Consider the following 13,415-nt stretch of genomic DNA (forward strand, 5'->3'; position numbering starts at 1 on the left):
GCTTCTTATCTGGCATTTCTGGCATTCAGGAGTGTGACATCAGCTGCCCTCGGCTCAAATCAAGGTGTCTGCTAGGGCCCATTCTGTCTGGAGGCTTTAGGGGGAGAATCCATTCCCTTCCCGTTTCCAGCTCCCAGTGGCCTGCTGCATCCCTCCATTCTAGTCCCTTCCTCCACTTTCACATTCAGCAGTCCTTTCAGGGCCAGGATCTAGCCTCCCACACTTCCCAAGCCACTCCGTGTCGGGTGTGGGGCTGTGTATCCTCAGACCTCCCACAGCAGGGCACTCTGGGGATGGAAGTGAGGAAAGTGGCCACCCTGAACCCACCTGCTCTTCAGAAAGGGGGGCCCTTAGAGAGCATCTCCACTGCCACCAACAGATCCCAGAAGGGCCTGCACTCCCAGGTGACCACCCACACTCAGGTGCCCAGGACATGAAGAGCCGCCCGGGAAAGCAGAGGCCCCACCCTCCCTCATGCCCCTTTCACATCACCTGCCAACAGGATTCTGGACCTCCTGCCATCCCTCTGTGTGTGTGAGGAGGCTGAGCACCAACGTTAAGTCATTCAACAGAGCAGCATCCTCTTCCATTTGTTTCCTTGTTTTGAGAAACGCATCCTCACAGAAAGCGTGCCTTCAGTTCTGCACGGCGGCAGACCCTGCAGGCGTCCTGCTCTGCCATGTGGTGGCTTCCTGCTTTGCTTCTGCTGTGTACCATCCACTATTACTGTTGCCTTGGCTTTCCTCAGAGGCCTTTTTTTCTCTCTCTCTCCTTTTTTAAGATTTTATTTATTCATGAGAGACACAAAGAGAGAGGCAGAGACACAGGCAGAGGGTGAAGCAGGCTCCACACAGGGAGCCTGATGCGGGACTCGACCCGGGGTCCCTAGGATCAGGCCCTGGGCCGAAGGCAGCGCTAAACCGCCAAGCCACCCAGCTGCCCCTCAGAGGCCTTTTCATGTATGTGTGTGTACTGTGTAATCTTTGGCACCTTCCATTGGGATTTGAAGCTTTTGAAGACCTCTTACTGTGTCCTGACCACATTGATTGTCCATGGCCCCTGAGGACAGTAGTGAAAGTAAGGACAGCAAGGTCTTCTCCTGTGAGTTCTTATTCTTCTGGCATAATATTTAGATCTCCTGAAGTTGGCATGTTTAGTAATTCACATTGAAAATATAGTCAAACACTGTCTCCTTGATTATCTGAAGCTGCCCTAAGCACTCTGTGTTTATTTCATGCGCTGCATTTGTTTCAGTCCCAAGAAGAACTCCAGGAATACTGCAGATACCACGAAATCACCTACGTGGCCCTCGTCTCAGATAAAGGAGGAAGCTATGTCAAGGTACAGACCTAAGAACATCTTACACAATTCAGCAGTCAGACTTTCCAAACTCCATATTAACTGGGGAGCACCCAACTTCCCACTGTCCCCTGGCCTTGGGTGTGGGAGGAAATCTATTTGCTGGGCCTGTTTTCAGGGAAAGGCTATAGAATAAGAATCTGAATCCCAGCCCTTCCCTTCAAGCTTCAGAAATCAAAATAGGGGTGGTAGGTTTTTCCTACTTTTCTCTCTCTGTTCCCTTTCTCCATCTAAGAAAATAAGAATATAACTGTCCTGATTGATACCTGCTGGTTAGCATATCCTGTGGCTGTTTCCTAACCTGTTTTATTTTACTCTGTTGCATTTTACTTACAAAGCTCATAAATATACCACCTTCTAACCTTTATTTCTATTTTTAAAGGGGAAAAAAAAGCCAACATATTTTTCTCCTTACTTTTATGCCTTTGTCGCATTTTGATATCTGGGTAATGCTGGCCTCATAAATGATTTGAACAGTGTTCTCTGTTTCTAAAAGATTTTGTGTTCTGTTGATATTATTTCATGCTCAGCTGTTTGGTTAGATTTGCCAGTAAAGCCACAAGGGCCTAGACAGAGAGCAGTTCATGTTGTCTCTTTCTGAATAAGTGCGTTTTGGTAGTCAGTACATTTCCCAGCATGTTTCCATTTCATCTAAATTTTCAAATATTCTCTTTTATTATCTGTAGGATCTATAATGATGATCCCCTCTATCATTCCTGATAATTGGTCATTTATGTCTCCCTCCCTCTCCCTTTTTTTTTTCCCCTCTCCCTTTTTTTTTAAATTTCACCAGCTGGCTAGAAGTTTATCAATTTTTTTTATATTTTCAGAAAACCAGCTTTTGGCATCATTGATTTTTCTCTATTTCTTGTTCATCTGTTGTCTGTTTTATTGATTTCTATTCTTTTTTTCTTCATTCTGCTAATTTTGGATTTAGTTTATATTTTTTCTAGTTTCTTCAGGTAGAACTTTAGATGAGGGGGTGGATAAATTACAGCCTGTAGGCCATATCTGGCACACAGCCTATTTTTGTATGGCGTGGAGCTACAGAAAAAAAAAAAAAAAGACTTTTTTTTTTTTTTTTACATTCTTTGCTTAAAAAAACAACAACAACAACTATGTGACAGTGTGTAACCTGCAAAGCTTAAAATACTGTCTGAGCCTTTACAGAAAAAAAAATTGGCATCTGGCACAGACCACAGAAGTTAGACTTTACTTTTTGAAGTATAAGCTTTTTTTTTTTTTTTAAAGATTTTATTATTGGGATCCCTGGGTGGCTCCCGCATGGAGCCTGCTTCTCCCTCTGCCTGTGTCTCTGCCTCTCTCTCTGTCTCTCATGAATAAATAAATAAAATCTTTAAAAAAAAAGATTTTTATTATTAATTAATTAATTTGACAGAGAGAGTGCGAGAGCATAAGCAGGGGGGCAGTGGCAGGCCAGGGGAGAGGGAGAAGCAAGGGGGCTCAATCCCAGGACTCCAAGATCATGACCTGAGTCAAAGGCAGATGCTTAACTGACTGAGCCACCAAGGCGCCCCAAGTATAAACATCTAATGCTATAAATTTCACTCTAAGTACTACATTTGTTGCATCCCACACATTTTTATATGCAGTGCTTTCATTTTCAGTTAGTTCAGAATACTTTCTGGTTTCTTTGATTTCTTTGAGATTATTTAGAAATGTGTGGCTTAATTTCCAAATATTTGGGTATTTTTCAGCTGTCTTTAATGATTTCTAGTAATTTAATTCCTTTGTAATCAAAGAACATAACTGTATGGTTTTAGTCCTTTTAATTTTACTGAGTCGTGGTTTAAAGCAAAAAAATAATTGGCTGTTACTATGTTTCATGTGTACTTGAATGTATATTCTGCATTATTAGGAGGAGCGTTTGATAAATATCAGGTCACATTAGATGATGGTGTTTCCAAAGTCTTCTGTATCTTTACTAATCATTTTGTGTACTTGCTCAATCAATTACTGGGAGCGGAGTGTTGAGATCTCTGGCTATCATTGAAGATTTATCTATTTCTCCTTTTAGTTCTATCCATTTTGCTTTGTACATTTTGAAGTTCTGTTATTTGATGAATACACATTTAAATTTTATATCCATTTGTTGAACTGACCCTCTTTATCATTATGAAATGTTCTTCTTTATCCCTGGTAATATTTCTTGTTCTGAGTTTTTTTTATTAGTGTTTGCATGGCATGTCTGTTTCCGTCCCATCTGTGTTTTCAAAGTGGGTTTCTTAGAGACGCTCAGTAGTTGAGTTTTGCTTTTTTGATCTAGTTTGACAATCTCCATCTTTTAATAGGAATGGTTAGACCACTTATATGCAATACAATTATTGAAAGGTTGGGTTTAAATCTACCATTTTACCGTTTGTTTTCTAATTATTCCATCTGTTCTTTTTTCCATTTTTTTCTTTTCACGGCTTCTTTTTGTTTTTTTATTTTGTTTTTTAAAGATTTTATTTATTTATGAGAGACATACACAGAGAGGCAGAGACACAGGCAGAGGGAGAAGCAGGCTCCCTGCAGGGAGCCCGATGTGGGACTCAATCCCAGGACCCCGGGATCACAACCTGAGCCAAAGGCAAACACTCAACCACTGAGCCACCCAGGTGCCTCTCACGCCTCTTTCTAGATTCTAATATTGGTTTGCTGACCATTTACTCCTGTTTTGGTGAGAGTTTTTTTGGTGACTTCTTAGGGCTTACAGTATATACCTTTAACTTAACACATTCTACCTTCAGAAAATATTATATGCCTTTCACATACAGTATAAGAACCGTACAACAGAATCCTTCCAGTTTCCTTCTCTCGTTCTTTGTGTTATTGTTGCCAAATAATTTTGCATACATATGTTATAAACTTTACATACATTGTTATTATTTCAGCTTTAATTAGTTATTTTTTAAAGAGGTTTTTAAAATAAGGGCGAAATGTCCTTTATATTCACCCACATATTTACCATTTCTGGTACTGTTGATCTTTTGTGGAGGCAGACATCATTCTGATTCCATTTTCCTTCTGCCTAAAGAATTTCCTTTAGTATTTCTGGTCCATGCAAGGTCTGCTGGTCGTATTGGTCTGAGAAAGTCTTTATTCCACCTTCATTTTTTTTTCTTTAGAGAAAGTGTGAGCAAGGGGAGGCATAGATGGTGAGGGAGAGAATCTCAAGCAGACTCCCTGTTGAGCTTAGAGCCCATAACAGGCTCTATCCTTCAACCTTGAAATCATGACCTGAGCCGAAACCAAGAGTCTGATGCCCAACCAACTGAGCTACCTGGTCACCCCTTTACCTTCATTTTTGAAAGATATTTTTGCTGGATATAAAATTCAAGATTTACCTTTTTTTTTTTTTTTTGTACTTTGAAGATGTGCTTCATTGTCTTCAGACTATCAAGATAGTAGTTTCTGTTAAAAGTCTGCTTTGATCCTCTGTATATGATCTTTCATTTCCTGACAGCTTGTAAGATTTTCTATTTTCACTGATTTTCTGCAGTTTGAATATGATGTACCTCAGTGTATAGAGATTACTTAAAGATAGGATCTTTAAAAAAAAAAGTCATTTTAAGGTGTTGCCTACTAATTCCATCACTTCTATCATTTCCTCTGGTTATGAGTCATATTTTCCTACCACTTTGCATGCCAATAATTTTTTATTGTTTGTTGGACATTATGAAATTTACATTTCTGGGTGCTAGGTTTTATGTCCCTATAAATACTTTTGGGCTTTGTTCTGGGGTGTAGTAGGGTACTCACTTTGCCTTTTCTTGGAAAATAGTCCTCCACTGCTTGTTGTCTAATGTCTGAAAAACCATTGTTTTATGTATTTTGTCTGAATTTCTAATTATTTAAGGCAAGAAGGCAGTTCTTTCTTTTTCGTTCTTTTTTTTAAAGATTTTATTTATTCAGGGCAGCCCTGGTGGCTCAGCGGTTTAGTGCCTTCCCAGGGCACGATCATGGAGCCACCGGATCAAGTCCTACGTCGGGTTCCCTATGTGCAGCTTGCTTCTCCCTCTGCCTGTGTCTCTGACTCTCTCTCTGCACCTCTCATGAATAAATAAATAAAATCTTAAAAAGAAAAAAAAGATTTCATTCATTCATGAGAGACACAGAGAGGCAGAGACATACATAGGCAGAGGGAGAAGCAGGCTTCCTACTGGGATCATGACCTGAGCCAAAGGCAGATGCTAAACTACTAAGCCACCCAGGTGCCCCAAGAAGGCAGTTCTTGTAGTAGTTTATCCTTTATGGGAAGATTTGAAGTCCCTATCACTAGTCTGCTTGTCAATCACAAAATAGTAAATGACCCTGAGAACTACTGATAGGCTTCCTCCAGAGCAGTGATTGTTCCTACAATATTACCAAGAGATGCCCATGAAGCCTCTGCTAGATAATTTGTTCTGTAACACACAGCTATAATGATTAAAAATTTAAAAAGCCTGAATCAGTGTCCTTCCCAAAATTTACACTCCATGGTCTTACTTCTACTTCAGAGTAGTGAAAATAACAAGTTTAATCTTTCTTCCTTCTCTCAGCTACCTACAGATAAATTCTAGGAGACCATTGCCATGCCACTCTGTCCTCTTTTCTGGTTTAAACATTCTGGTTACTTAAGCCATCCCTTACACCATGATTTCCCAAAGCCTTGACCCTCCTAGATAACCTCTTCTAGACATGCCTTGTCAATGTCTGCTTTTAAATGAGATAGTAGAATTCTACAGAGCACACTAAGCATATTCTGATTAAATGAGAATGGTCAGAGACCTCCCTCAATCCAGATACCATATTTCTTATCATACAGCTTACTAGTGAGCTCTTAGCAACCATGTGGCTCTTTTGGCTTGTACTGAACTTAACCAACTAAAGCCCATTGGCCTTTTCACCATTATCACTATGTCTGCTGATTATCTACAATGAGGGCTTTAATTAGAGGACTTCATATTTATCTGCATTAAATGTGATCTTGTTCATTCTAGTACATTGTTCCAACCTGTCTATCTTTTGAATCTTGCATCATCTTCATATTTGAAAGGCAAGACATCACTTTATTCATCCATTCAGCAAATGCATGTTAAGCATGCAGTGTAGGAGGGATGGAATTTAAGATCCTAAAGCATACAGGGACATTTAAGCATCAGGCCCTGCTGTCAAGGATCCTATAATCTGGTAGGGAACACAACGCATTCATGCATGGTTATGAGTTAGAAAGTGCTAAATGCCATGACAGTCTTATAGAGCAAGTTCTCTGACGGTTTATCAGCCTGGAAGATTACTTCAAAGATAGCAGGTAAGTCTTCAGGGTGGAGGTGCGATTTATGCTGGACCCTTGTGGATGGCCAGGATATAGGTGTGTGCTGAAAGGGACTTTTAAGCAGAAGGAATGGCAAAGGTAATGGTAATTCTTTGGAAAGCCTATTCCAAAGTTGGAGGGAGGGCAGCAGAGAACTATTCTGGCATTACCCTGAATAAGTCTACTTTGGGTGAAGCAGAAGATTTGCAAAGAAGGGTACTTCAGCAGGAAAGAATGGTATTACTTAGGTCATGGAGAGCAAAATGCCAACCAAGGAATTTGGACTTCATGTAGCAGCTATGTGGGGGAGCTAGCATAGGCTTTGGACAGAAGGGAGTATCAGAATGGTATGTGAAAAAAATAAATCTGTAGGGATATAGAGCATGGAATAGAGTGAGGGGAAAAATAGCAATGGAACAATATAAGGCTGTCCTGGGCCAAGGTTGGGTGCTGGCCATGGAGTGAAAATGAAAGGGCAAGTACCATAAAAGTGGATGACAGGACTTGGGTTTGGAATTGGCTGTGGGAGCTGGTGACTGACCATGTGATGTTTAAGGGGAAGAATATGTGGAAAAATCAAATGAAATAGGAGTTGGTTAGTGCTGGCCCTTTTTTTTAATCCTATCATTAATGACAAGCTTTTCTAGTTTTATACCAGGGTTTCTCAGCAGCCAGTGACATCTGAGGCCAGATAATTATGGGGGTTGCTGTCCTGGGCACTCTAGGAAGTTGAACACCCCCCAGGTCTCTACCCACTAGATACTGGTAGCACCCCCTATAGCCGTCACAACCAGAAAGTTCTCCAAACAATGCCAAATGTCCTGTGCTAAGCAAAATCGCCCCTGGTGGAAAAGCACCAACCTAAACTGTTGACTTTGTTTTGCACTCTGATTCAGCCTGTTGGCTTCAGAAATTGATGGTTCTATTTCATTCTTTTTAAGGTTAAGTCTTTTGAGAAGGAAAGGCAAACAGAAAAACTTGTGCAGGAGTCTGATCTTATAGACCACGTTTTGCAGAAACTCAGAACTAAAGTCAGTGATGAAAGGACTATCAGGTAACAAAACCCCAGAAAACCTTAGCTGTGAACCTATAGGACTTCTTTATCTTAAAAATCAGTTTGATCCTTTGGGAAATAAAGATACATCAGGGTAATTTTTAATGGACCATTCTATTGCTTCTGAATAACACCACTTTAAGTATATGCCCATGTATAAGACTAATCATAGTTGAAGTGTTTTTCAAAACATGTCAGAGAATATTTTATCAGTTTGAAAGGCCCAAGAAGCCAAAATTATCTTCTATGGCCTGCTCATCAGTAAATTTTGGTAGTGTTTTGTTAAAACATTTGAAAGATCTAATATATTCTGGGAAAAGATCTCATACTCATGATGGAAATGTAAATTGGTTCATCTCTTTAGGTAGTCATTTAATAAAGTAAGTTAAAATTGCCTTAAAACTAAAAATTAAAAAGAAATACTGAATCACTCTACTTTCAGGAATTTATAGTAAAAATCATTCCATGGGGTACCTACAAAGATGTCTAGCAAGTATTGTTTATAACAGTTCCAATCTTTTTGGTCCAGAACCTCTTTATACCCTTAAAAATTATTTGAGGGCACCAAAGAGCTTTGTTTTATGTGGGTTATATCTATCAATCATTTGTTAGAAATTAAAAGAAACATTTTTAAAATATTTATTTTAAAATAACAATAAACCTGAGGCACCTGGATGGCTCAATTGGTTAAGCATTGGCCTTCGGTTCAGGTCATGATCTTGAGGTCCTGGAACTGAGCTCTGAGCTGGGCTCTCAGCACAGCGGGGAGTCTGCTCCCTCTCCCTTGGCCCCTTCCCACCCACCCCCCCACCCCCATCTTGTGCTCTCACAAATAAATGTAAAATATTTAAAAAGATAGACACATTATATGCTAACCTAAATAGTATATTTTTAAATGAAAAATAACTATTTTCCAAAACAAAATTTGAAAAAATTTAATAGAAATTAAATAGAAAAAACTAGATTGTGACTACTTCTGCTTTCAATCTGTTGTGCTATCACCCATCATTTAGTCTCTGGAAAATTCCATTACACATATGTGAGAGAATGACCCAAAAAAGGTAGAGGTTTAGAAGAGGTTGTTTTGTTTTTTTTTTTAATCTATAAAAAAGATAAGTTAACATTTTAAAATTATGGTGAAAATTGTTTTGACGTTGCAGACCTGTGCAAAGCTCTTAGGGACTTCAAGAGGTTCCTAGACCACACTTGGGAGAATCTCTCACTTACAACATCTATTGGTAGAAGATTGTTTGATTTATAGTAAATACAATGAAATAGTGTGCAGTCTTTAAAAATGATGATTCTGGGGCACCTGGCTGGCTCTGTCACTAGAACATGTGACTTTTGATCTCAGGGTCATGAGTTCAAGTGCTACACTGGGCATAGAGTTTACTTAAAAAATATTTTTGGGGGGATCCCTGGGTGGCTCAGCGGTTTAGAGCCTGCCTTTGGCCCAGGGCGCGATCCTGGAGTCCCGGGATCGAGTCCCATGTCGGGCTCCCGGCATGGAGCCTGCTTCTCCCTCCTCCTGTGTCTCTGCCTCTCTCTCTCTCTCTCTTTCTATGTCTATCATAAATAAATCTTTAAAAAAAAAAAGTTTTTTTTTTTCAAATTATGATTCTAATCTAAAAGCTCAATTTATTGACATGGAGAGATTTTCACAGAGAAGATGTATGATCCTGTTTTTTCAACCAAAACACATAGCCTATACATTGTCTGGGATCATGTACTAAATTTTTAATTGCCGCTATTTCTGGTTAGTGAGATTACAAAGGATCTTAATTTTCTGTAAATTTGTATAATTTTCTTATTTTTCCATAAATTTGTAACTTTTATATATATATATGCTTATAATCAAAAATATGTTTTTATTTTTGGTTGTTTTTGTTTTGTTTTGGTTTATATCAGTGATTCTCAACCAAGGGACATTTTGCCCTCCAAGGGACATCTAGCACTGTTTGCAGACATTTCTGGTTGTTAGAACTGGGGGTGCCAGTATCTAGTAGAGACCAGGGATGCTGCTAATCATCCTACAGTGCACATGACTGACCCCTCATGCCCCTACCCAAGAATTATCAGACCCAAAATGTTATTAGTGCCAAGAGTGAAAAACCTTGGCTTATATAAATAAACATTCTTACTTTCTTCTCCCTCCCTCAACCCTGGCTCCCTCCCATCTGCACCGAACTTGAATAGATTGACCGAGCTTGAATAGATTGACTGTTAGGATTTTTCTGAGGAAATATAATGTTCTAGAAGTCACCAGTTATTAGGATCACTCATCTCCAACAAAGGTAGAGGTTCAAAACAGAAAACATAAAATGCTCAACTAATTAATAGTACAGGTGAACATTATTAAGCCTAAAAGGCCCAGATGGGATTCGGTTTTAGCTAAGAAAAATTTAAACTCTTTCTTCCATGTGCATGATTACTTCCCTGTTTTCCCAAGATAGAGTGCTATTGTGTCTCTCAAAGGCTCTTAGCTAATTCTGTCTTTGAAAGAACATCCATTCACAGCTTTTGAAAGAATCTCCTTATTTACTAAATGTTCTCCTGTGGGTGATCACCAAGGTTGCTGCCCTAATAAAGGTGGGGCATGCTGTTGCTAATGTTTCCTTCTATTGTGAGGGGACGGAAAGAACACCCATTATAGTTCATTGAAATTAGCTTCTTATGTTGAGCCAGGATTTCAAACATAGCTGAATAAATCAAAATGTTGTCTTTAGGCATTTGTTAATTTGAAATGACATCCTTTGTAATTTTTACTTGCTCTTGAACCAAAAGCATAATTAAGTTCAATTTGTTTTCTTTTACTAATAACCAGTATTTAATTTTTACACTTAATAGACAAAATAGCTCACTTTAAGTTATCTGTGTTGTTTTGCTTTATTGACTGTTTTCTAATTGTTTTTGTTTGTTTTTAGAGAAGCTTCTGATAATCTCGCAGTGCAAAATCTGAAGGGGTCCTTTTCTAATGCTTCAGGTATTGACTAATTAGAATCTAAACATAATACTGCAATGTGGGTGTGTGCGCTTGTATTTGCTGTAAACACTTAACTGCTGTGGCTAACTCCTTGTTGTGTCAGAAATGTCTCTGTAAAGTAACATATACAATTAATTGTACCAAATGGAATTTATTCCTATGCTTTGAAACCCACATCCTAGAAAATGACTAAGAGTTTGGTATTCCTCTGATCTTAATACATCTCTATCTTCCTGTCTTATTTTCACAACTGGTTGAATTTCCCTTCAACTCTGTTGTACAGATAAAATATGATTCATTTTCCTAGAAATTTTCCTCACACAGAACATTGAAGAATAATATATTGAAATCCTTTGAGAAAGATCATGTATACATTTTCTTTTCATGAAAGCCAAGAGGGAACAGTGGTAATAGGTTTTTAATTTCATCACATCTACCAGCCTTACTGAAAAAAGAAATGTCCCAGTTACAACCAGAAGAAGATATATTTCGCTTTCAACAGAACTGGGTCTTTTTGGTTTGTTTGTTAACATGGACTTTCTGCCACTGTCCGATTTCAAATACTTAGGAATTTAAAGTATTCAAGTTTGAGAGATAGTAAGTTTGATTTTTTTCCCACCTTAGATTCATGAAGTTTGGGTGACTTACAGAGAGAGCCTCCTTATGCCTGTGTCACTCCCCACCCCCAGCTGAAGAGAGGAGGCTGGGAGTGTTTACAGAAGCACTAAAACTTCGGGTTTTAGGGTGCTGACTTCCTCCAGGTGAAGTGCAGCTAGTTGCAGAGATGGAAAACACAGCCCAAAGAGAATCTAGCCCATAGAATCACACCAGAGTGGATTCTACTAAGCATCTTTGCCATATCTGTGGTGTGTTACAGAAAGTAGGACCAGATAAGACCATAAATTCTGCAACTTTTTGTTCCAGGTTTGTTTGAAATCCACGGAGCAGCAGTTGTCCCCATTGTGAGCGTGATAGCCCCAGAGAAGCTGTCAGCCAGCACGAGGAGGCGTTATGAAACTCAGGTATGCACACTTTCCTCTGCTTTCTCATGTAAGCTAGAAAGGAGGAAGAAGACAGGAAAGGAAGATACGAAATGGTTTCCTGGAAATGGTTTTCTTTGCACTTCCTTAACTTGGCTTCTGAAAATTTCATCAACACAAAACATCTCTCTGGTGTTAGGATTCCGTCCCATTTGTCCTCCAAAGAGGTGTCCATGTACATTATGGGCACCTAGAAGCACCAACTATCAGAATTACTAGATCTAAACAAAGACTTTCCAATCTGGATCTAATGACAGATGGGGTTGGTTGGTTTTTGTTCTAAGTAACAAGCAGAAGACTTGGCGCAGGTTTCTCACTGTATACGTGTTTTTGGTATTTGCTGTATGTGTGATTCTGTGTAAAACTTAGAAGACATGTGGCATGGCCCTATCCTCAAAAAGTTCATAACCCTAGAAGCATATGCATTCTACAGTTAGAGAACCATAGAAAAGAAGTAACAGAATGCTGAATTAGATACACTGAACATCAGTGCTGGACATAGGAACAGGTTGGAGATCAGTATCTGGGTGAATGATAGATGACAGCTTCCTAAAGGATCCCTGAAGGATTTAAATAGATGATAGGGAGGAAAGATGAGGGCAGTCCTCAGGCTAATGAGCTCAGTCAAGACATTGGCCTCACTTGGGAAGTGGAGGTTAGAGAGCAGTCATGATTTACAAATGTGATTAGAGGGGAGGGGCACCTGGGTGGCTCAGTTGGTAAGTGTCTGACTCTTGATTTCAGCTCAGATCATGATCTCAGGGTCGTGAGATCAAGCCCCCAGTTAGGCTTTATCTACACTCAGTGTGGAGTCTGCTTCTCTTTCTCTCAGCCTCTTCCCCTGTTGGTGTTCGCTCTCTCAAATAAATAAATTTTTTTTCAATGTGATTAGATCAAAATACAGAAGATTAGGTTGCCTCATTTTTGTATGCACTCTTAGCGCTTTCTCAGTATTGTGGATGGCAACTCATTTTCACATCTTTCTGCTGCTCTCATCCCCTACCATATTTCAGTTTGATGTCATTGTTGTCACCTTCCCCTTTTTCCAAATTTAGCTTAATACCAAAATCCCCCTGCTTCCACATGCAGTTTCAATGCCCTGAGCTTCTAGGTGTCATTTCAAAATTAGAAAAAAATAAGTAGGTGGATTATTATCAAAACAGGCTATTAAAATTTTCATGTCTCCTGAGATCAGGAAAGGCTAGGCACACATTTTTCCAAATCCTTAGATAATTTTTGGGAGCCCTTTTAGGCCTTAGTTTGTCACTCATTATTGTTTTCTAGAATAGGAAATGGCAAGAAAGATGATTTGTATTGACAGCTTCTGAATTCTGACAAGTCATTTTCTTGTTTAGGTACAAACACGACTTCAGACCTCCCTTGCCAACTTACATCAGAAAAGCAATGAAATTGAAATTTTGGCTGTAAGTTGCTCTCTGTAACATCTTGAGAACTGCCTGTGTCCCTGTCATCAACATCATTTCCTTAGAGGTCAGGGCATTTTTGCTCCCTGTACACAGTATTGGGATGCAGGCCTTTGATCACTGCTGAGAACCACATATAATCTAAATCTGTAAAAACAGGGGAGGAAGCAGAACATTTTGTTTCTTTCTCCCTTTTTCTTCCTCTAAGAGACAGGGGGGCAGGGGGAGTAAAAACAAAAATCATCATTTTTCTGAA

General features: G+C 39.3%; 1 protein-coding gene across 8 annotated transcripts in view; it reads left to right on the plus strand.

Moving 5' to 3' along the window:
• Positions 1–13,415, plus strand: part of EIF2AK4 (eukaryotic translation initiation factor 2 alpha kinase 4) — a 107,757-nt gene that overhangs the window by 85,003 nt on the left and 9,339 nt on the right. For 6 of the 8 annotated variants that reach the window (XM_055316584.1, XM_055316586.1, XM_055316587.1 and 3 more), the window contains 5 exons: positions 1,255–1,341; positions 7,600–7,712; positions 10,637–10,695; positions 11,620–11,717; positions 13,091–13,159. In XM_055316584.1, coding sequence (XP_055172559.1) covers positions 1,255–1,341; positions 7,600–7,712; positions 10,637–10,695; positions 11,620–11,717; positions 13,091–13,159 — 426 coding nt within the window. Of the gene's footprint in view, positions 1–1,254; positions 1,342–7,599; positions 7,713–10,636; positions 10,696–11,619; positions 11,721–13,090; positions 13,160–13,415 lie in introns of those variants that run through there. The other 2 variants (XM_055316588.1, XM_055316590.1) reach the window with 2 other exon arrangements.

Source organism: Nyctereutes procyonoides, unplaced genomic scaffold (assembly GCF_905146905.1).
Source record: "Nyctereutes procyonoides isolate TBG_1078 unplaced genomic scaffold, NYPRO_anot_genome, whole genome shotgun sequence".
Lineage (NCBI taxonomy): Eukaryota > Metazoa > Chordata > Mammalia > Carnivora > Canidae > Nyctereutes > Nyctereutes procyonoides.